The sequence below is a fragment of the Aegilops tauschii genome, chromosome 1 (genome assembly GCF_002575655.3).
Source record: "Aegilops tauschii subsp. strangulata cultivar AL8/78 chromosome 1, Aet v6.0, whole genome shotgun sequence".
In the NCBI taxonomy this organism is placed as follows: domain Eukaryota; kingdom Viridiplantae; phylum Streptophyta; class Magnoliopsida; order Poales; family Poaceae; genus Aegilops; species Aegilops tauschii.
Window position 1 is genome coordinate 244,711,376 of NC_053035.3, and position 22,153 is coordinate 244,733,528.

The following is a 22,153-nucleotide window of genomic DNA, read 5'->3' on the forward strand; positions in this document are numbered from 1 at the left end:
CATAAACGAGCATTAAACATAACTAAGATCGAATAATGCACCACAAGTATGATGTAACTTCATTGGATAACTATTGAGTTTCGTGCTTGTATAGGGAATCACAAACCTTAACACCAATATTCTTACTAAAGCACAATTACTCACCAACATGACTCACATATTACTATCTCCATATCTTAAAACTATTGCAAGGAATCAAATTTATCATATCCAATTATCTACATGAGAGTTTTTATTATATCCTTCTTGAATATCCATCACTTTGGGACCAATTTCATAGCTTGTGCACATTTTCATCACTATTATCAACTCTCAAAATAATATAAGTGAAGCATGAGGGTGTTCGACAAACTACTCCAAAAAGATATATGTGAAGATCAAATGAGTAGTTAAGTAAATAGGTAGCGATGTGAGGACTCTCTCTTATTTAAAAACTTTCAGATCTAAGTATTTTATTAAAACAGCAAGCAAAACAAAATAAAATGACATTCTAAGAATAGCACACACCATGTGAAGAAGCTAAAACTAAGGCTCAACCGAGGCTAACTTATAATTGTTGACGAAGAAAGGTGGGATGCCTACCGGGGCATCCCCAAGCTTAGATGCTTGAGACTTCTTGAAATGTTATCTTTGGATGCCTTGGGTATCCCCAAGCTTGAGCTTTTGTGTCTCCTTAATTCCTTTTATATCACGGTTTCCCTAAATCTTAAAAACTTCATCCACACAAAACTCAACACGAACTCGTGAGATAAGTTAGTATAAATCAATGGAACACCTTATCACTCTCTACTATAACAAATCACTAAACTTAAAATTTAACATTGCATACTAAATGCCTCTGCATATTTAATACTCATATCCTCAAATAGAATCATTAAACAAGCAAACAATGCAAACATAATAACAATCTGTCTAAACAGGACAGTCTGTAAAGAATGCAAGAAGATTCATACTTATCTAACTTCAAAAATTCTGAAAATTTACCACACTGTAGAAAATTTATCATAGCTTTTTGTGCAAAAACTTTCAACATTTTATCACATTTTGACTTTTCTCGGGAATTTTGCAACAGCGATAAACTTTCTGTTTTGAAACAACAACTCATATACTTGAAAAATAAGCATGGTGAAGGCTATGCTTGCCACCTTTATTGAATAAAAGATGCAAAACATTATCTAAATAACAGCAAGAAAATCCTAACAAAATAAAATGATGCCTGAAGCAAAACTCATATCATGTGACGAATGAAAATATAGCTCCAAGTGAGGTTACCGATAATGTTGAAGACGAAAGAGGGGAGGCCTTCTAGGGCATCCCCAAGCTTAGTTCCTTGGATCTTCCTTGAATATTATCTTGTGGGTGCCTTGGGCATTCCCAAGCTTAGGGACTTGTCACTCCTTATTCTCCTCATGTCGATATCTCACCCGAAAATTGAAAACTTCAATCACACAAAACTTAACAGAACTTCGTAAGATGCGTTAGTATAATAAAGAGCAAATCATTCACTTTGGTACTGTCAAGACAATATTCATAATTGTTCTCACACAATGCCTACAGTACTCTATCATTTCCATAATTTATACATAGAAACTATAAGACAAGCAAACTATGCATTGAAAACAGAATCTGTCAAAAATAGAATAGTCAGTAATGATCTGAATTATGCTCATACTTCTGCAACTCTAAAAATTCTGAAAAATTACGACAATGTGGGAAATTTGTATATCAATCACGTGTAAACAAATCAGATCAAATTCACATTCCAGTGAATTTAAACAATTCTGCTACTGGGCGCAAAAGTTTATGTTTTTTTTTCACATAATCAAATCAACTATCATCCACATCATCCCAATGAAGGAAATATGCCCTAGAGGCAATAATAAAGTTATTATTTATTTCCTTATTACATGATAAATGTTTATTATTCATGCTAGAATTGTATTAACCAGAAACTTGATACATGTGTGAATACATAGACAAACAGAATGTCACTAGTATGCCTCTACTTGACTAGCTCGTTAATCAAAGATGGTTAAGTTTCCTAGCCATTGACATGAGTTGTCATTTGATTAACGAGATCACATCATTAGGAGAATGATGTGATTGACTTGACCCATTCTGTTAGCTTAGCACTTGATCGTTTAGTATGTTGCTATTGCTTTCTTCATGACTTATACATGTTCCTATGACTATGAGATTATGCAACTCCCGTTTACCGGAGGAACACTTTGTGTGCTACCAAACGTCACAACGTAACTGGATGATTATAAAGGTGCTCTACAGGTGTCTCCGAAGGTACTTGTTGAGTTGGCGTATTTCAAGATTAGGATTTGTCACTCCAATTGTCGGAGAGGTATCTCTGGGCCCACTCGGTAATACACATCACTATAAGCCTTGCAAGCATTGTAACTAATGAGTTAGTTGCGGGATGATGTATTACGGAACGAGTAAAGAGACTTGCCGGTAACCAGATTGAACAAGGTATTGAGATACCGACGATCGAATCTCGGGCAAGTAACATACCGATGACAAAGGGAACACCATATGTTGTTATGCGGTTTGACCGATAAAGATCTTCGTAGAATATGTGGGAGCCAATATGAGCATCCAGGTTCCGCTATTGGTTATTGACCGGAGACGTGTCTCGGTCATGTCTACATAGTTCTCGAACTCGTAGGGTCCGCACGCTTAAAGTTCGGTGACGATTTATATTATGAGTTTATGTGTTTTGATGTACCGAAGGTAGTTCGGAGTCCCGGATGAGATCGGGAACATGACGAGGAGTCTCGAAATTGTCGAGACATAAAGATTGATATATTGGACGACTATATTCGGACATCGGAAATGTTCCGAGTGATTCGGGTATTTTTCGGAGTACTGGTGGAGTTACGGGAATACGGGAGTACATATGGGCTTTAGTGGGCTTTAAGGGAATAAGAGGAAAAGCCACGAGGGCTGGCTGCGCGCCCCCCATGGGCTAGTCCAAATTGGACAAGGGGAGGGGCTGCGCCCCCTCTTTCCTTCTCCTCCCCCTCTCCTTCCTTCCCCCTCCTAGTGAGACTAGGAAAGGGGAGTCCTACTCCCACTAGGAGGAGGACTCCTCCTCCTGGCGCGCCCTATAGGGCCGGCCGGCCTCCCCCCTTGCTCCTTTATATACGGGGGCAGGGGGCACCCCAAGACACACAAGTTGATCTGTTGATCTATCCCAACCGTGTGCGGTGCCCCCCTTCACCATATTCCACCTCGGTCATATCGTAGCGGTGCTTAGGTGAAGCCCTGCGTCGGTAGCAACATCATCACCATCATCACGCCGTCGTGCTGACGGAACTCTCCCGTGAAGCTCTGCTGGATCGGAGTTCGCGGGACGTCATCGAGCTGAACGTGTGCTGAACTTTAAGAAATGACAACTTTGGTTTCTTGCCAAACCACAGTTCATATAGTGTCGTCTCAACGGATTTAGATGGTTCCCTATTTAACGTGAATGCACCTGTCTCTAATGCATAACCCCAAAATGATAGTGGTAAATCGGAATGAATTAGTTATGAAGTTTTCAAATTGATGGTCAAACGGTCAAAGGGCAAAAGCATAAGAGGAGCAAAGTGACTTGGACAGAACCGGTGACTTTTGGGAATTAGGGGTAAAACAGACGAGTGGGACACAACTAGGGGCATAAATTTAATTATCCCTTCCTTTTATCGGAGGGGGAAAAGGGGAAGGAGAGAGAGAGAGAGGGAGAAGGAAAGGAGGGCGTCGCCCCCTCCCTTAGTCCAATTCGGACTCCTCCCTTGGGGGGGCGCCACCCCTATGTGGGCTGGTTTGCCTCCCTCCTATGGCCCATATGGCCCATATCTTCCCCCGGGGGTTTCCGGTAACCCCCCCGGTACTCCGATATGTACCCGATACAATCCGAAATACTTCCGGTGTCAGAATACTATCATCCAATATATCAATCTTTACCTTTCGACCATTTCGAGACTCCTCATCATGTCCGTGATCTCATCCGGGACTCCGAACAACATTCGGTCACCAAATCACATAACTCATATAATACAAATCGTCATCGAACGTCAAGCGTGCGGTCCCTACGTGTTCGAGAACTATGTAGACATGACCGAGACACCTCTCCGGTCAATAACCAACAGCAGAAACTGATGATCATATTGGTTCCTACATATTCTACGAAGATCTTTATCGATCAAACCATAATGACAACATACGTAATTCCCTTTGTCATCGGTATGTTACTTGCCTGAGATTCGATCGTCGGTATCTTCATAGCTAGTTCAATCTCGTTACCGGAAAGTCACTTTACTCGTTGCGTAATGCATCGCCCCGCAACTAACTCACTAGTCACATTGCTTGCAAGGCTTATCATGATGTGCATTACCGAGAGGGCCCAGAGATACCTCTCCGATACTCGGAATGACAAATCCTAATCTCGATCTATGCCAACCCAACAAACACCTTCGGAGATACTTGTAGAGCATCTTTATAATCACCCAGTTATGTTGTGACGTTTGATAGCACACAAGGTATTCCTCCGGTATTCGGGAGTTGCATAATCTCATAGTGAAAGGAACATGTATAAGTCATGAAGAAAGCAATAGCAATAAAACTTAACGATCATTATGCTAAGCTAACGGATGGGTCTTGTCCATCACATCATTCTCCTAATGATGTGATCCCATTCATCAAATGACAACACATGTCTATGGTTAGGAAACTTAACCATCTTTGATTAACGAGCTAGTCTAGTAGAGGCTTACTAGGAACACTATGTTTTGTCTATGTATCCACACATGTATCAAGTTTCCGGTTAATACAACTCTAGCATGAATAATAAACATTTATCATGATATAAGGAAATATAAATAACAACTTTATTATTGCCTCTAGGGCATATTTCCTTCATTTGTCACATCCACCTGGAATTGGTCATGCACCATTGTAGACATTGCTCCTTCATGACCGAGGTTAGGAGATCGATCAGTCATTGGAATGGTTTAACCACCGCCATTGCCCAACTCTGGATCAACAGGGGCGTCAGCCGGAGTGGGGCGGTGACCGCCGGAGTGGAGCACTCGCTCGACAATAGTGGGGCAGAAGCTGGAGACCGGGAGTGGGAAGGGCAGCACCAGAAGGGGCGGTAGGGGAGATGGGGGCCTACCCCCCGTCCATGTAGCCTCGTCAGATAGATTAGCGTCGAGGAGCAGGGCAGATGGGACCAATGGTGATGGCGGCTTGTTTGGAGGAACCCTACGGTTGCGGGCAAGAGAACAAGCACGAGGGAAAAGGGAACAAGCATGTGCGTGTGTCTTTTTCTCATGGGGCCTTGGTGTGACGCGGGCCTAAGCAGTGGCATTTCTAGTGTAATGTAGGCAACAATAGAGCCATTTCGCTATACCCCTTCGATCTTAAGTGAACTTTTGTGGGAAGCACCCCTTCCCCAGCTTTTTCTCATTATGAATGAAAGGGGGTGGAAATAAGTTAAGCCCATAACTCCAAAACGAGTTCTTTTGAGCTCTAACTTCTTTTGACAATAATCATAGAAGTTGGAAAAGAACCGACCCTTAGCTAGTAACATAACACACCCCAAGGCAAGTTTGCCTATGTAGTAGGTAGTTAATGAGTATAGAGGTGTTTTTGATAACATAATATATTACCATTACATAGAATTTCGCAAGACAAAATAAGTCTACAAGCTAATATATACAACATGTATGACACTACTTCTATGACTATAAAGATGGTAATATAGACTAGTGTCATGTGTAATCCAGAGAAAGGTTTGAAAACTACACCATACCTAAACGAAACCTGCATGGATAAACTTGGCAGTCCAAACCAAACTAAACATATTTGATATTCCCACCAACCCAACCAAAACCTGACCAATTTAACTTTTCACCTAAACCGAACTAAAACCGAGTGTCCATTTGTAGGTTGGAACCATTTCCTGGAATAGTCTTCGCGGAGGGGGCAATTGAGCCATGTGCGAGTGGTGATGGCAGCTGTCACAAACGGCGAGTTGCATAGACGACCATACCCACCCATTTGCTATGAGAAACTAAACTAAATAACACTTCTTGAAGGGTCAGCCCACTAACACCTAAACCAAACGAGCCCAGACACAAAAACCGACCCAGTGCACCAGGTCAAGCCAAAACTATTCCGAGGTTTAGTCATATGCATGACACTTGTGTACGGGCATCTCCAACGGCAACCCACAAAAAACCTCCCGCATCCATGTTCATGGACTGGTCTAACCCACAAAAAACTCCCACATCTATCCATGGACAGGGAGGGACCAGTCTGTGGACATGGATGCGGGAGGTTGACATCCAACGCTAGTCGCATACATTTTAAACTATTTTTAACAAACCCGACGAGATTCATGCAAACACGGCCGGATTTCGTACAAACATAATGGATTTCATACAAACATGTCAGATTTAACTACATTTCAAACCAAAACAAAGAGACTCGCCCCTAAACCTATCCTACGGCGGTGGCGCCCGGCGTCCAAGCCCGTGCCGTCCTCCTTTTTCTGTCTCCATGAGCACCGGCGATAAGACCGATGAAGTGAAGGTGCGGTCTCCGGCGAGGAAGAGTAGAACACGGGAGACGGATTAGCCCACATGGGACACCAGGCCTCGCCGCCTCTCGTGGCCTACTCATCCTTAGAGGAGTCCACGCCTTGTCTGTCGCCAGTGGGCGTGAGGTCCATGAGGGAAATGGTGGCGCCTGTCGTCGTCCCATCGGGTGGGCTGATAGTTCGTCGGTGGCGTGTAGGAGGCGCAGTTGGCTATGTTATCCTCTGCGATCACCTGCAGTTGCGCCTCCATGGCTACTGCTTCCTGCCGAGCGGCGACTTGAACGCGGACGGCATCGTAGACGGCACGCTTCTCCGCGACAAAATTTGGGTTCACCGCGGCCATGGCCGCCACAGCCTCCTCACTCACGCGCTCGCCGTAGATCTGGACCTCCGCCGCCACAACATGTTCCTCCTGCACCTGCTGGAACGCCAATAAAGGCGCCGGCGTAGGCTGCACCTCCGCCATGACAACGTTGAACTGCGCCTCTGCCTGTTCCATGGTGAAGCTGGCGTGAAAGGAGGCGCGGGAGCCAAGGCAGATTCGCAGGATCCTGTCTCCATCGTGGTGTCATCCTCGTTGTCGGAGACCTAGGGCAAGCTGGCCGGCAAGCCGACCTCGATCTGCCTGGCACGGCGGCTATGCTAGGCGGCGGCAAGGGCGGCCACCGTGTGCTTCATCCCCGGTGATACACTGTCCCACAGTGCTTTCCCGTTGGCGGTCATGGCGGATGTAGTGCAAGGAGGATGTGGAGGGGCTGGTGTTGTGGTCTGAGTTACCCGAGTGTGGCCGCCTTTATATAGCGCATCCCGGTGAGGCGAGGCGTCCAGGTGCGTTAATGGGCGGTGCCGGAGTGGGTTTCTCGGCCTGGGAGCCTGCTTAATGGCTGGAGACAGACGGACAACGACATTGAACGGACATGGTAGATATCCATTCCGTCCAGTCATGCATCTTCGGCACTGAACAGACGCGGACACCGGAGACGTGTCGTGAGCGGTGCCCTCAGCCGGCGCGCCGCTTCAATTTTTGAGGAATTGGCATATTGAGATGCCCATATATTAAGAACGAGAGGAAAGGTGCTACAAAGGATGCATTACAGACCGGGTTTTAAGGTGACCTCCACCATGAAAGGAAAAAATTACATCAATCTGGTTCCGGTTCTGGGCTGTTCTCCACATCAATGAGCCAATGAATGGAGAAGGCAAGCTGTAGAATGTCTTGTTTGATAAGTTGTAGAATAGTAGACTCTTGTAAAACCTTGTGCTAGAAGACCTGGTGATTCGTCTCCTTCCATATGTTCCACGCAGTGTAAATGGCTGCACTTTTCGCCTTCTTGCCCGGGCTGGAGGCGAAATCATTCCACCAAGCAGTGATGGAGGATTCTTGTTGGGCCGCGGAAAATAGGGATGGGATGCCCAAATCAGTAGCAACAAGAAACCAGACGGCTGCAAAGGGGCATCAGAGAATAAGGTGTAGAGGGGTCTCATCCCGCTGGTCACAGAGGTGGCATTTTTCAGAGTGTGGAATTCCCCTAGTCTCCAGATTATTGTTAGTGAGTATTCTACCTCGCAGCCACACCCACATGAAGAAAAGGCACTTGGGCTCAACCTTGGTCGACCAGAGCTTGTCAAAGTGCATGGCGGTGAAGGAACCAGCGAATTGGCATTGATAAGCGGTGGCGGTTGAGTATATGTTGGAGTCATTCCAGATCCAAGCAATGGAATCCTCCGTCTCCGGCGACAGATTGACTTGTTGAACCCGGTTCCACAAGGTGACGAATTGACGAAGCTCCGTCTGCTAGGAGATGTGATGCAGATTCAACACCCATTTTTGGTTGGTAATGGCCTCATGTATAGAAATCCTCTTGCGAGAGTAGAGTTTGAAAATGTCTGGAGCAAGAGTGTGCGGCGCCTGTCCGTCAAGCCAATGATCGTGCCAGAACCTGGCTATGAGACCATTGCCAATAGTGATCAGAGTGCAGGCTGAGAAGAGTGCAAGATCTTCCTTGTCGCAAGGTAATTCAGATCCAGCCCAAGGATGTCCCTTGTCAATCCAGTCATACCACTTCCAACGAAGCCGCAGGGCCCTGCTGAACCGCCTTATGTCTAGGATGCCAAGGCCACCATGATGCTTGGGGCGGCAGACCATGCTCCAGTTCACCAAGGGCATGGCCTTGCCAAAGTTCGGCCTTGTACGCCACAGGAAGTTCCTCCTAAGCTTGTCCATCTGCTTGATGGCCCGGCCATCCAATTTGAATACCATGAGCAGGTGAATTGGGATAGCAGAGAGGACAATGTTAACCAAACTCAGGCGAGCATCCGGAGCCATCTGCCCCTCCAGATTTGCAATCTAGCAGCCATCTTGTCCAGAGTAGGCTGTATGTCGGCACGGACGATTTTCTGGAAGTGCAAGGGCAGCCCAAGGTACTTGCAAGGGAATTGGCCAAGGGGCACTGGAAAGTTGAGGATCAGGGTGCAAAGATCAATGCTATCGCAGGCAATTGGCAGGAACATGCTCTTCTGCACATTAGCTTTCAAACCAGAGGCCAGGCCGAACAGGTGAAGAATTTCTCGCGTAGTGAGGATGTCATCCGTGGTTGGAGCAATGAAAAGAGCTGCATCATTAGCGTAGAGGCCGACGCGGAGACGAGAGGCCGGCAAGCGGAAGGGAGTCAGAGCACCAGCAGAGTAAGCCCGGGCAAAAAGCCAGTGCAGCGGGGCAATGGCAATGACGAAGAGCATTGGGGAAAGAGGGTCTCCTTGGCGCAGCCCTTGCTTGTGGAAGAAAGGCAGCCCCCGCTCCCCGTTGACCATGATCCGAGGCGAGGCCGAGCCCTAGAGAACAACCATCAGATCGCACCAGGGGGACCAAAGCCCATTTCAGTCATGAGTTCGAACATGTACCCCCAAGAAACAGAGTCAAAAGCGCCGGCAATGTCCAGTTTCAGAAGGAGTGCAGCAGACTTTGATTTGTGTAGTGATCCGAGGGCGTTTTTGACATACAAAAAGTTATCATGAATGCTTCAATGACAGAGGCAGTGAGAGGTCGCGTCCGCCTTAAACTGGCTTCAATATTGAGCGACGCGCTCTACAGAGGCATGAATGTTGGGCCGGTGTTTCTTTTCGAGGTTTTCGGGTGATATACGGCAGTCGGTGCGAGATGGATACTCACATAATTCTGTTGATTTTCTTCACATGGTCTACGTACACATGCAAAGTAGCGATAGGCTGGCTTGGTCGATGTCGATCAATAAACACAACCCATGCCCTATCCTTGTCGGCACGACAAAGCTGGCGGTACGTACCTGTCATACATATAAATGCAGCCATGGAAGTGCGGTGGCACAGCCAGAAACTGGAGATACAGTGTACAAACTAATAATGTTCATACGATCAGCCCGATTTTGCTGACTAGCATTCATTTTCGAGATTGAACTAGCAAAAAATGCATTTCATGGGAAAACTCCGTTATCTTTAGGGATAGAGAGGAAAATTTCTTGTCATCAGAATTTTTTGTGCTCTTTGAGCAGGCCAAAAAATGGTGACCAATATCTAAAAAGCAAAATGAAACATGATATGAGCACTTAAATTTTCTTTTGTGAGAGTACGCCATATTTTATTATAGAAGGAGAAGCAAGTCACAATTTACAAGATAGCTATCGTCAAGACGGAACACATAATTTTTTTTCAGAACACGGTACACACGCAGACGCTCATACACTCACCCTTATGAGCACCCCCGAGAAATTGAGTTGGTACATCATCTTGAATTCTTGATGATTGACGAAGTCGCCACAGACGCCTTCGTAGTTGACGGAAACGTCTCCTCCCACTAAACGCACATTGCCGGAAGGCCTGAAATATTCAGAAAAATGCGAGCACCAGTGTCAAGCTACGACTTGAACCCTGATAAATTGGGGATACCACTGCCCTCCTAACCATCCAATCATAAATTGATTTATGGTGGAACACATATTTAACATTCTAACGCCTGGTCCGACCCTCAAACTGCGCTAATCACATAAGGATGCAACCCCAGAGCCTTTGGCCAGCGACCAAAGATGATGGTCAACAATGATCTGGGTGCTCAATTCCCCTTCCTTCCGCTGTTGGTTTACGTTGCCAAATAACCTGGCGCTTCTTTGTTTCCATAGGCTCCAAGATGTTAGCATGACAAGAGAATCAGCCACGTTGTTTATTGCATATTTTGAACTCTGATACAAAATGTTGTACATTGAATATGGACCGACATAACTTAAACACTACTATGTTAATAATTCTTAGATTCCTAGCACTACGTTATAGTAGAACTAGCTCTACTCTGAATTGTGACGCCGAAGGTAGTCGTCGAAGTCCTCGTCAGAGGAGATGTCCATCACCCCTCCTTCGGAGGAGCAGTCTTGTGGTCAATGATGGTACATCTACTCCATGACTTTACCTCCTCCTCCTTGTGGAAGATTTAGTCAAAAATCGCATCGATCTCGGTGTCCCTCTTGTGCTCCTGCTCAAGCTCCTGCAATCTTTTGCGCTCGCCCTCCTTCGACTCGAAGAATGCTTGTATTCTTGACGATGAGCTACGGATCGGTCTCGACGAGCATCACCACATAGGTTTCATCGTCGGCCTCGGCCTTGAATTGTGCCTTGACCTAACAATACTCCTCCTCATCAAGGGAGACGACTGTAATGGAACGGGCGAGGAAATATGCGTAGGGTGCGTCGCCGGAATATTGAGCACCACCTGGCCCGTAGTGTCATATGCGGACGCCACCTCCTCTGCAGTGTTGAAGGTGCCCAGCCACACTCGCGCGCCCGTGCCCAGGTTCTGGATCTCTACCGCGTAGTGCTCGACAGCTAGAGCCTGATGTCGTGCTATGATGAGGAGGAGCTTTCGGGTCTGCGCGTCAGCAGCTGGGACATCTCCCACGGCAGCGGAGGAGCTCGGGGTGACTGACACGGCGAGGAAATGAGTTGAACACAAGTTTTTTAGTCGAATACGAGTTTCTAGCCATAATTGCTTAGATATGGCATCTTGAGTGAAGCTTCGTGTCCTCGCTTTTATAGGGTGAACCCAATGATGTCCGGGCAAGGGCGCAACTCCTTAAAGGCTGTTGCAGAAATAGTGATTTAGTTATTGGTGTTTTCTTTTCTCATTCTTGTTGTGTTTTCATCAATCTTTTCCTTGTCATGTAATAAGTGAATATTTTGGCCTCAATATCTTGCATGTAGTTATACTAAATCAGCAATAATTAGTATCGATCGGTGAAAAATAATTTTTGGTTGTGTGAGGCTAGGAGGTTTTGACTTCCTTCTGAAAATAAATCATTTCAGCACGGTATTGCGGAAAATCGCAAGGGTGCGCATGTGCGGGGGCACGCACTTGTCCAGCCATGCTCAACCGCACGAGTGCTTCGCGGTCCATAAAATGGTTGTATTTCGCATAAGGGCATATCAAGTTTTTAGTTTTAATCTCCAAAACTTGCTGATTTTGCCATTTATTTCTATCAAGTTTCAGCACTTGAAATTTGTTTGAAGTTTTAAAAACTCGTCAAAACCCATTCAAAAGTCGTCTTTTAATTTAGACTTTTGATTCAAAAGATAAAAAAATCAAAATTAAAAGCCCAAAGAAAAATAGGTTCGGTGCTCCGCACCAGCGTGTCACAAATCTCTTGTATTCAGAATGAAAATTTGCCATTGACGTACTCTTGAAAAAAAATTTTGCCAGCCCGTTAAGGGCAGAATAGTCAAGTACAAAATGTCCGGGGCTTACTTCCGCAGGTGTGCCTCTGCAAGGGCGCCTCCTGCCTATAAATTGGCGGCAACGTGCCTCCCGTGTACTGCAAACCACAGCACACACTTCCACCACCACCACCACCGCGGCACGTACGTTTGCGATCAAAAGAAAGTCGAGCCACATGGCGAAGGCCGCAGCGATGCTCGTGCTGGTGGCGCTGGTGGTGGCGGCGATGGCAACGGGCGGAGCGGCGCAGTGCAACGCGGGGAGCCTGGCGGTGTGCACCTCCCCGATCATCAGCGGGACCCCGCCGTCCAAGACGTGCTGCAACAACCTAAAGAGTCAGCGGGGGTGCTTCTGCAAGTTCGCGCGCAACCCCGCGTACTCCAGCTACATCAACAGCCGCAACGCCGGCAAGACCCTCACCAGCTGCGGCATCGCCGTACCGAAGTGCTAGGAGCCGGGCCTCCGCCGCCGGCGCCGGCGTGCTAGGCACCGCCCCGCCGCCTATTGCTACTACTACTACTACGTAACGTACTACGTACGAGCTCCTACCATGGCTACTGGTACGACGTCCGTCGAACAGTTCCGTGCGAACCGTGTGTTTCATGTATCTTTTTTTTCCCTCTCGAATACAATCGTGTGTTCATGTATCGTGTGCAAGAATAAAATGGTGTGTACGTGTTGATCCAGCCTCTGCGTAGTTTGTTACTCCTTTGTCAATTTTTATCGATGGATGTCGATCGATCTCGTGTAATTCCTGTACCTCCGACAATATATATCCGCACCTTAACAAAAAGTTGCTACTATATTGCTTGGTCATCAGGTCATGGTCAGCTGGTCACTGCATCACTAAATGGACAGTACATGTACGGGCAAACAGATGCCACTCAACGCTTACACTGTTGTTCACATCGATGGCCAGCTGAGCCAATTAAGAGCCCATTCAAGACCAAACATAATCCTGTCGAGCCATTCATTATAAACCTGTACCGTTGGCGCGCGTGGACCTTCAATGGCCGTGACCGTCATGACTCTGAAGCTTCGTCTCTCCGTCGCGTGATGGAGACACACGCACAGTGGGTTTGCAACCAAGCAAACACTGGCGTGGTTTCTCAACATCGAAATATGAACTTTCACAGCTCTCACCGTTCATGAACTGCGGAGCACACGATATAAACTCATTAGGACATCTCCAACCCCAGCTCTTAAAACAGAGTCCGCGAATGCGTCGACACATCACATCCGTACACACTGATAGAAAAACCGGTGATCTAATTGTAAACGTCCGGAATGGCGGAGCTGGTACCCGCGGCGAGCCCGGGCACCTGCCCAGGCTCGTACGCAAGGTACTGCTTCATTGTAACTACTCCCTTCGTCTTATAATAAAGCTTACAAAAACGTTTTCATATTATGAGACAGAGGGAATACCATACCAGTGTATCACATAGTGTAGTAATTATGCGAGGTTAGCCTGATTTTGCCCGGGCAAATGGTTTTTGTTTGTGTGCCTTGCTTGGAACTGCTAGGCCCATCTGTATAAGCTGTACGTAAGACCCATGTCTACATGAACGCACGCACTCCAGCCCGCGGGAACTATTTGTGCTTCCCTCGCCTGATGCTGTCCCGCTTTTACACATGTGCAGCTTCATTTGCTCAAAAAGAAAAAACATGTGTAGCTTCATTTGCTAAAAAAAAAAACATGTGTAGCTTCAGGTCGATGTATTACTTTCTTCTGGGTTTTTAGTTTATTATTTTTTATTCCGGTTTTCTCTATTTCTTTACCGGTTTAATCAGTTTTCTATTTCCTTCGTTCTCTTAAAGGTTTTCTTCTTTATTCACGGTTTTAATGGGCTTTTTTCTATTTCTCTTTGTTTCTTTCTTGATTTTTACTGGGTTTATTCTTTTCTTTACTTGTTTCTTTCCTGGTATTGTTTTTGCTAATTTCCTTGTTTTGTTTTTATTTTATTTGGTTTTATTTTACTTTTTTCTTAGTTTCCTTTATTATTTTTCGTTTTCAATACACGTCTAACATTTAGTCACATATATGAAAACTTTTTTGTGTACATCCTGAACATTTTTTCAAACACATGATTAACATTTTTCCCAAACAAAATTTTCCATGTAAATTTTTTATCATATGCTATCTATATTTTTTTGTATACACCAAAACAAATTATACACACATTTAACATTTTTAATACATGATTAACATTTATTAGTACATATTTTTATGCCTACTTTTTAGAATATACATTATACATTTTTTGTATACATCAAGAACATTTTTTACATACATGTTTAATATTTTTTAATGCATGATTAATATTTTTTAAACATACATTTTTTATTTCTACCTTTTGTATAAAAAATTGTACATTTTTTATACACCAGGAAGGTATTTTATACATGTTTAAAATTTATTAAATACATGATTAACAAATTTTCATATATATCTTTTGATGTCCACTTTTTCGCATAAAATTGTATTTTTTTTGTATACACGATGAACATTACTTTATGGACGGTTAACATTTTCTAAATACATGATTCATATTTCTTCATGTATATTTTATGATGTCTACTTTTTTCCATAGACATTGTACCTTTTTTTAATACATTAGAAACATTTTATATACATGTTTACATTTTGAAATGTGCGGTAAAAAAATTTCAATTATTTACGTAAAGTTATTTTTTATAATAGATATATTTAGACTATTTCAAAATATAAGAAAAAGTAAAAAAGCAAATCAAGAATGTAAAATGAGAGAGAGAGAGAGAGAGAGAGAGAGAGAGAGAATCAATGTGTGTTGTACCCGATGAGCTAGCCAATTCTGGGCGCTGCTTGATGCGAGGCTGCACTATGCCTCGCTACAAGCGAGTCATAGTCGCGCCCACTCCAGCCTGCTCACGTAAGCATTAGTCAAATCACGATCGCCAACGAAACTGTCCGACGCCTCCACTTGCCTCCTTCTCATATCGTCTTGGATTGACCGCGTTCAAGACGGCACGACAGTTCGAGTCATTCGACTTTGGCTAGTGTCTTTGGTACTCGCTGACGCGGATCGTCACGCACGGCCGCCGTTCCTACCAGCGGGAAGGACGACAATCCATGATTGAGGACGCCTCCTTCCAACAGTTTGAATCTAGGTGAGATTGGTGCTTAGTGTTGTTGCACGCGCACACACACTAATTTTTTCATGAGAAACTCAAAATTCACAGTTGCTCCTCCTATTTAGGTATTTTAGTATCGGCTTGTAATTTGCAGGAATGTGTGACGTTAAGGATTCTATCATCCCAAGAATAGTAGATTCATGGAATATCGATATCTACTTCACATGTTGGGAGACGTACTAGAAAACAATAATTTCATCCTACGAACACGGTTCAGGATCACTATGAAGATGCATAAGGGATTTAGATCAGATTGTTACCAACTCCGAGTTGCAGTGGAAGTGAAGACAATATGCCCTAGAGGAAATTATAAAGTTGTTATTTTATATTTCCTTATTCATGATTATTAATGCTAGAATTGTATTGATCGGAAACCTAAATACATGTGTCAATACATAAACAAACACTGTGTCCCTAGTGAGCCTCTACTTGACTAGCTTGTTGATCAAAGATGGTTAAGATTTCCTAACTATGGACATGAGTTGTCATTTGATAATGGAATCACATCATTGGGAGAATGATGTGATGGACAAGACCCACCCGTTAGCATAGCATAATGATCGTTCAGTTTTATTACTATTGCTTTCTTCATGTCAAATACATATTCCTTCGACTATGAGATTATGCACTCCCGGATACCGGAGGAATGCCTTTTGTGCTATCAAACGTCACAACGTAACTAGGTGATTATAAAGATGCTCTACAGGTATCTTCGAAGGTGTTTGTTGAGTTGGCATAGATTGAGATTAGGATTTGTAACTTCGAGTATCCAAGAGGTATCTCTGGGCCCTCTCGGTAATACACATCATAAGCTTGCAAGCAAACAACTAAGGAGTTAGTCACGAGGTGATATATTACGGAACGAGTAAAGAGACTTGCCGGTAACGAGATTGAACTAGGTATGAAGATACCGACGATCAAATCTCGGGCAAGTAACATACCGATGGACAAAGGGAATTACGTATGTTGTCATGACGGTTCGACCGATAAAGATCTTCGTAGAATATGTAGGAGCCAATATGGGCACCCAGGTTCCTCTATTGGTTATTGAACGGAGAGGTGTCTCGGTCATGTCTACAATGTTCTCGAACCCGTAGGGTCCGCACGCTTAATGTTCGATGACGATATAATATTATATGAGTTATGTGATTTGGTGACCAAATGTTGTTCGGAGTCTAGGATGAGATCACGGACATGAAGAGGAGTCTCGAAATGGTTGAGAGGTAAATATTGATATATGGGACGATGGTATTCGGATACTGGAAGTGTTTTGGGGGGTACCGGGTACTTATCGGGTCACCGAAAGGGGTTCCGGGCACCCCCGGCAAAAGATATGTGCCTTATGGGCCAAGAGGGGAAACGCACCAGCCACAAGGGGCTGGTGTGACGCCCATAGCAGCCGGCCTAAGGAGGAGAAGGAAAGGGGAGAAGGGAAAGGAAAGTGTGGATTAGGATTCCCACTTCCTTCCCTCTCCCCCTCCCCCCTCTTTCCTTCCCCCTTGGGAAAACATGGCAGGGGGCGCAAGGCATGGCAGGGCCCCTAGGGGGCCGGCGGCTAGCCCTAGGGCGCGCCCTGGCGTCTCCCCTCCCCCTCCCACCTATATATATGTGGGAGGGGGCGCCTAGCACACCCCAGACAATTGCATAGCCGTGTGCGGCGCCCCCCTCCACCATTTACACCCCCGGCCATATTTTCGTAGTGCTTAGGCAAAGCCCTGTGGGAGATCACTTCATCATCACCGTCACCACGCCGTCGTACTGATGGAACTCATCTACTACCTCGACGTCTTGCTGGATCAAGAAGCCGAGGAACGTCACCGAGCTGAACGTGTGCAGAACGCGGAGGTGCCGAGTGTTCGGTACTTGATCGGTTGAAGCGCGAAGAAGTTCGACTACATCAACCGCATTGTGAAACGCTTCCGCTTACGGTCTACGAGGGTACGAAGACACACTCTCCCCCTCGTTGCTATGCATCCCCATGGATAGATCATTGTGTGTGCATACAATTTTTTTTGTTTTCCATGCAACGATTCCCAAAGTGGCATCATGAGCCAGGTCTATGCGTAGATGATATGCACGAGTAGAACACAAAGAGTTGTGGACGGTGATAGTCATACTGCTTTCCACCATTTGATTTGGCGGTATTGTGGGATGAAGCGGCCTGGACCAACCTTACATGTCCACGCACATGAGACCAGTTCCACCGACTGACATGCAACTAGTTTTGCATAAAGGTGGCTGGCGGGCGTCTGTTTCTCCTACTTTAGTTGAATCGAATTTGACTACGGCCGGTCCTTGAAGAAGGTTAAAACAGCAAACTTGATGAATCACCATTGTGGTTTTTGCCGTAGGTAAGAACGGTTCTTGCTAGAAACCCGTAGCAGTCACGTAAAACTTGCAACAACAAAGTAGAGGACGTCTAACTTGTTTTTGCAGGGTATGTTGTGATGTGATATGGTCAAGACATGATGTGATATACGTTACTATATGAGATGATCATGTTTTTAAGATATCGGCCAACCGACAGGAGCATTAGGGTTGTCTCTTTTTTGTATGAAATGCAAACGCCATGTAATTGCTTTACTTTATCGCTATGAATTAGCAATAGTTGTAGAGGCAATAGTTGGCGAGACGACCACGACGCAACGATGGAGATCAAGGTGTCAAGCCGGTGACGATGGAGATCATGACGATGCTTTGGAGATGGAGATCAAAAGCACGAGATGATGATGGCCATATCATATCACATATTTTGATTGCATGTGATGTTTATCCATTATGCATCTTATTTTGCTTAGTACGACGGTAGCATTATAAGATGATCCCTTCACTAAATTTCAAGGTAAAAGTGTTCTCCCTGAGTATGCATCGTTGCTATAGTTCGTCGTGTTGAGACACCATGTGATGATCGGGAGTGATAGACTCTACGTTCACATACAATGTGTCGTGGAATTGTCACGGCAGATGTCCTAGGGTGAGGACTTAGTCGTGAGGCCAACGCATCTATGTGGTAGCTTGAGAGGGGTTGAGCGGAATCGAGAGACGCAACACAAGACAGGGATTTAGATAGCTTCGGGCCCCGGGAAACATCATCCGGTAATAGCCCTACATGCTGTTTGAGGCAAGGTCTCATTATGCTCATCAGGGAGTCGCCGGCAAACCGTCTCTTTGTGTCTAGCCCTAGAGATTGTTTCTTCTTTCTTCTGTCCCTCTTTGGGGAGCCCTGCCCCTCCTTATATATGTTGAAGGGGCGGTTTACATGACTAGTCCTAGTTGGATTAGGATTACTCTATTACAAGTGGAGCCCTAGTCTTGCTTCCTTTGTAGAAGAATATTCCTTATGCTTTCCTCATAAACCGGCCCACCATGACCGGCCTTCTGGGCCTTGTCATCCGTCTGACCCGCCCGCCGGGTCACCAGTGAGTCATAATGACTAGGCGGGTTGCTTGTAAACTGCCAGGTCAGGGCGGGTCGCCAGTGAATCGCCAAGAGTCAGCAGGGTCTCAAATAAACCGCCAAGTCCGGCCGGGTTATACTTCCGGTCGGTTTACGCCGCGGGGTATCTCCCCGACATTAGCCCCCAGTTTAATTTGGATTTATCCATGTTAAACTGATCCTATAAAACAAACACAAGAACAAATTTGACAGATTATGCTCCGGGTTAAGAATTCTTGTAAACCGGCACCTGATCATCCTTAATTCCTTGTCATTTCCTTCTGAAAAATCCGAGTCAATATACCAGCTTCATAATCAATTTGCTTGCAGAAGATATTTTGTAAATAAAGAATCCATTTGAATTGGCCTTTAATGCTCTGATTTGACAAAAATATTGGTCTTCAAATATTCAACTGATATCAGCCGGTTTGAAAATGTAGAATTTGCCGGTTTATCATTGCCAAAATTGTCGGGTTATAAAAACTGATAATTCCGGGTCATGATTGTTGCAGACACCGGGTTATAATGATTGGTGACGCCGGGTCAATAATTGTTGGTGACGCCGGGTCACAATTGTTGCAGACACCGGGTCAATTTGGTTAGCTCAAAACTGAAAATTGGAAGATATTTCTCCCTTATATCCATATTACCTGTAGCCCCCAAGTCTTGAACAGAACAAAGTGATGATTTGAGACTTGTTTCCATATGAATACTGCCACTTTGAAGAAATCCATGTTTGTTCATCTCAGTCACTAGTCACAACTGAATACTCCATATTATGTAGCCCCCAAGTGCCGGGTTGTCATGCTTGCAGCAACCTGGGATTTGTAATTGCCTTATACTCATAAAAACTTCAACCAGTGTAGCCCCCCAAGGGCCGGGTCATTATGCAATAATGAGCAGGGACTATATAAATATGATCATGTAGACTTGAACAACAACGTGTAGCCCCCAAGGGCCGGGTCAGTAAGATATTACTGAGCTGAGACTTTGTATATGATTCATTGATAATAACATCATATGATGTAATCTCCACCATGGGGCTTGAACCCACGTCCACAAGGTTAAGAGCTTTGTGCTTTACCAACTGAGCAGTGGATCCTTCAATATAATGGATTAAGACTTGTGTACCTTAAATTTTTGACAGGAGTAATTGGTAGCCCCCAAGGGCCGGCTCATTATGATGTGATGAGTCGGGTCTTCAATAAGGCCAGAAAAAATGACTTTGCATTAGGCCCCAAGTGCCATGGTGCATGCTGGCAGTGACATGGGACTTGCATATTTGATGTGATCTCAATTTGAATAATGTAGCCCCCAAGTGCCGGGTCGTAGGCCTGCAGCGACTCGGGACTATTCCTTCAATTGTAGAATAAATCATATCCATTGATAATATATTAGCCATTGCGCTAAAGCGACTTTGAAAACCATAATCATAACACTGGTTACTGATAACCATAATAAAATCCAGCCATGTTGGCTATTTGAAGATTTGAATAATATAATCCAATGATTTATGAGCGCATGATTCCAATGGCGCAATCCAAATATATACTGGCGACTTATAATCCCAAGCCAGTCCGGGTTTAATAAACACTGGATAATTTATCATCATACTGGCGACTTATAGTCGAAACCAGACCGGGTTAATAAGCGCCGGATTATAACTGATCATGTACTGACAACTTGTAGTTGAAACTCAAGCCGGGTTAATGAACGCCGGTTTATCAAAACATTATAAATCTCATTAAAGGAGAAAAAACTTATCAAATGAAAGCAGATGAAAACTTGTAGTCGAGGCTTTTCACGGGCTGCCAGGCCCCAAATTCGAGGCTTTTCATGGGCTACCAGGCCACTGAGTTAAACCATTTTGCAAAGCCTTTTAAGATGGTCCTCAATCCTTAACCAATCGTCATTTTAACTTGACAAGTTCAGGGTCTTATCAGAGTAACTTGTCAAAGTTCGATGGGTCATACCAGGTTTACCTGGGCGGAGTGACTTACTTAAAAAGGCAGGCTAACCCAGGGTTTTAGGTGTATACACCAGGCTTCCAAGCCGTGGCTTGATAGCCTATTACAAGTGTAGATTCTTTGTTCATTGCGACAACAAGGAATCTCCAAGGAACATTTTGAGCTGTGCTTAGTGGGTGCCTATGTTTGAGTTGTTCTTTTGCAACACTCTCTTTGGCCCCAAAGTAATTTGGCGTTAAGCCGATCAAGAGGTGTGACTATGGTTCGAATACGACCAAGCCCCCAAGTGATCAATAATATGATAAGCCAATAAGGTAGGATACCCATGTTTGAACCGCGCATTATGGCAACAGGTCCTCTTCGGCAACCTTTAACTTTTTGCAAGAGATAAATTCCTCTTGAACCGAGATTTTGAACCGGATATTGAGAGCTTCAAAGCTTTGTGGGAGACATCTTCCCTTGAACCGGATTGTAAACTGGAATCTTCATTTTCAGCCGGAAATTTTCTGACGGCCTTTCAACTCGAACTTGCGAGAAGTTAATTCCTTTTTGAACCGGACATTTTTAAACCGGATTTGAGAGCTTCAGAGCTTTGTGGGAGAACAGATTTTTGAACCGGATTGTAAACCGGATATTTGAGAGTTTCAGTGAGACTGACTTCCCTTGAGCCGGATTTTAAACCGGAATCCTTTCTGATGACCCAGAACTTCTTCATTGAACCGGGATTTTGTAACTGTCATATACTTTCTAAGCTGGAAATTTTTTGATGGCCTTTAAATTTTCATCAATATAACAGTAGCCTCTGGTACCGGGTTATCTTTCCCTCCATCGTCCTGGGGTTCTTAAATTTGCTGAAACTGGCAAGATTTGCTGAGTCATGTCATCGTAGCCCCCAAGTCTCAAGGTGACTCGAGGAGTTGGCTTGAGACTCTCCATATTTGACCGTGATATAAACCGGCATAACTTGTATATCATTGGTGTTGATAGCACGCCGTGAATCCACAGAAGGTTGAGGTGACTGCGGTGGGTTATAAATGATCCCGTATGAGCCGTGTCAGCAACTCGGCCAATGGTTCCTTCCAACTGGCGATTTGAAGTTACCAAAAATGTAGTGGTGGCGACTTGTGCGCCTTCCCATTGAACCATCCAGTGCAGACGGCGGTTGATAATATATGATAATTTGCCTCCATTTTGTTGAAAGAAAACCGGGCCACCCAAGCTGTGACTTGCTCATACTCAATAAACAGCTCA

The 22,153-nt window shown here is 44.8% G+C and overlaps 2 protein-coding genes across 2 annotated transcripts; one reads left to right on the plus strand and one right to left on the minus strand.

The window, feature by feature from the left end:
* Positions 1 to 8,390: 8,390 nt before the first annotated feature.
* LOC141028139 (uncharacterized) lies at positions 8,391 to 8,855 on the minus strand. The gene has a single exon (XM_073506036.1). The coding sequence runs from the start codon at positions 8,853 to 8,855 to the stop codon at positions 8,391 to 8,393; it is 465 nt and encodes a 154-aa protein (XP_073362137.1).
* A 3,551-nt stretch (positions 8,856 to 12,406) lies between these two features.
* LOC109753416 (non-specific lipid-transfer protein 2P) lies at positions 12,407 to 13,132 on the plus strand. Its single transcript, XM_020312317.4, has one exon. It carries the CDS (start codon positions 12,505 to 12,507, stop codon positions 12,778 to 12,780), a length of 276 nt encoding a protein of 91 aa, XP_020167906.1. The 5' UTR covers positions 12,407 to 12,504; the 3' UTR covers positions 12,781 to 13,132.
* The last annotated feature ends 9,021 nt before the right edge of the window (positions 13,133 to 22,153 follow it).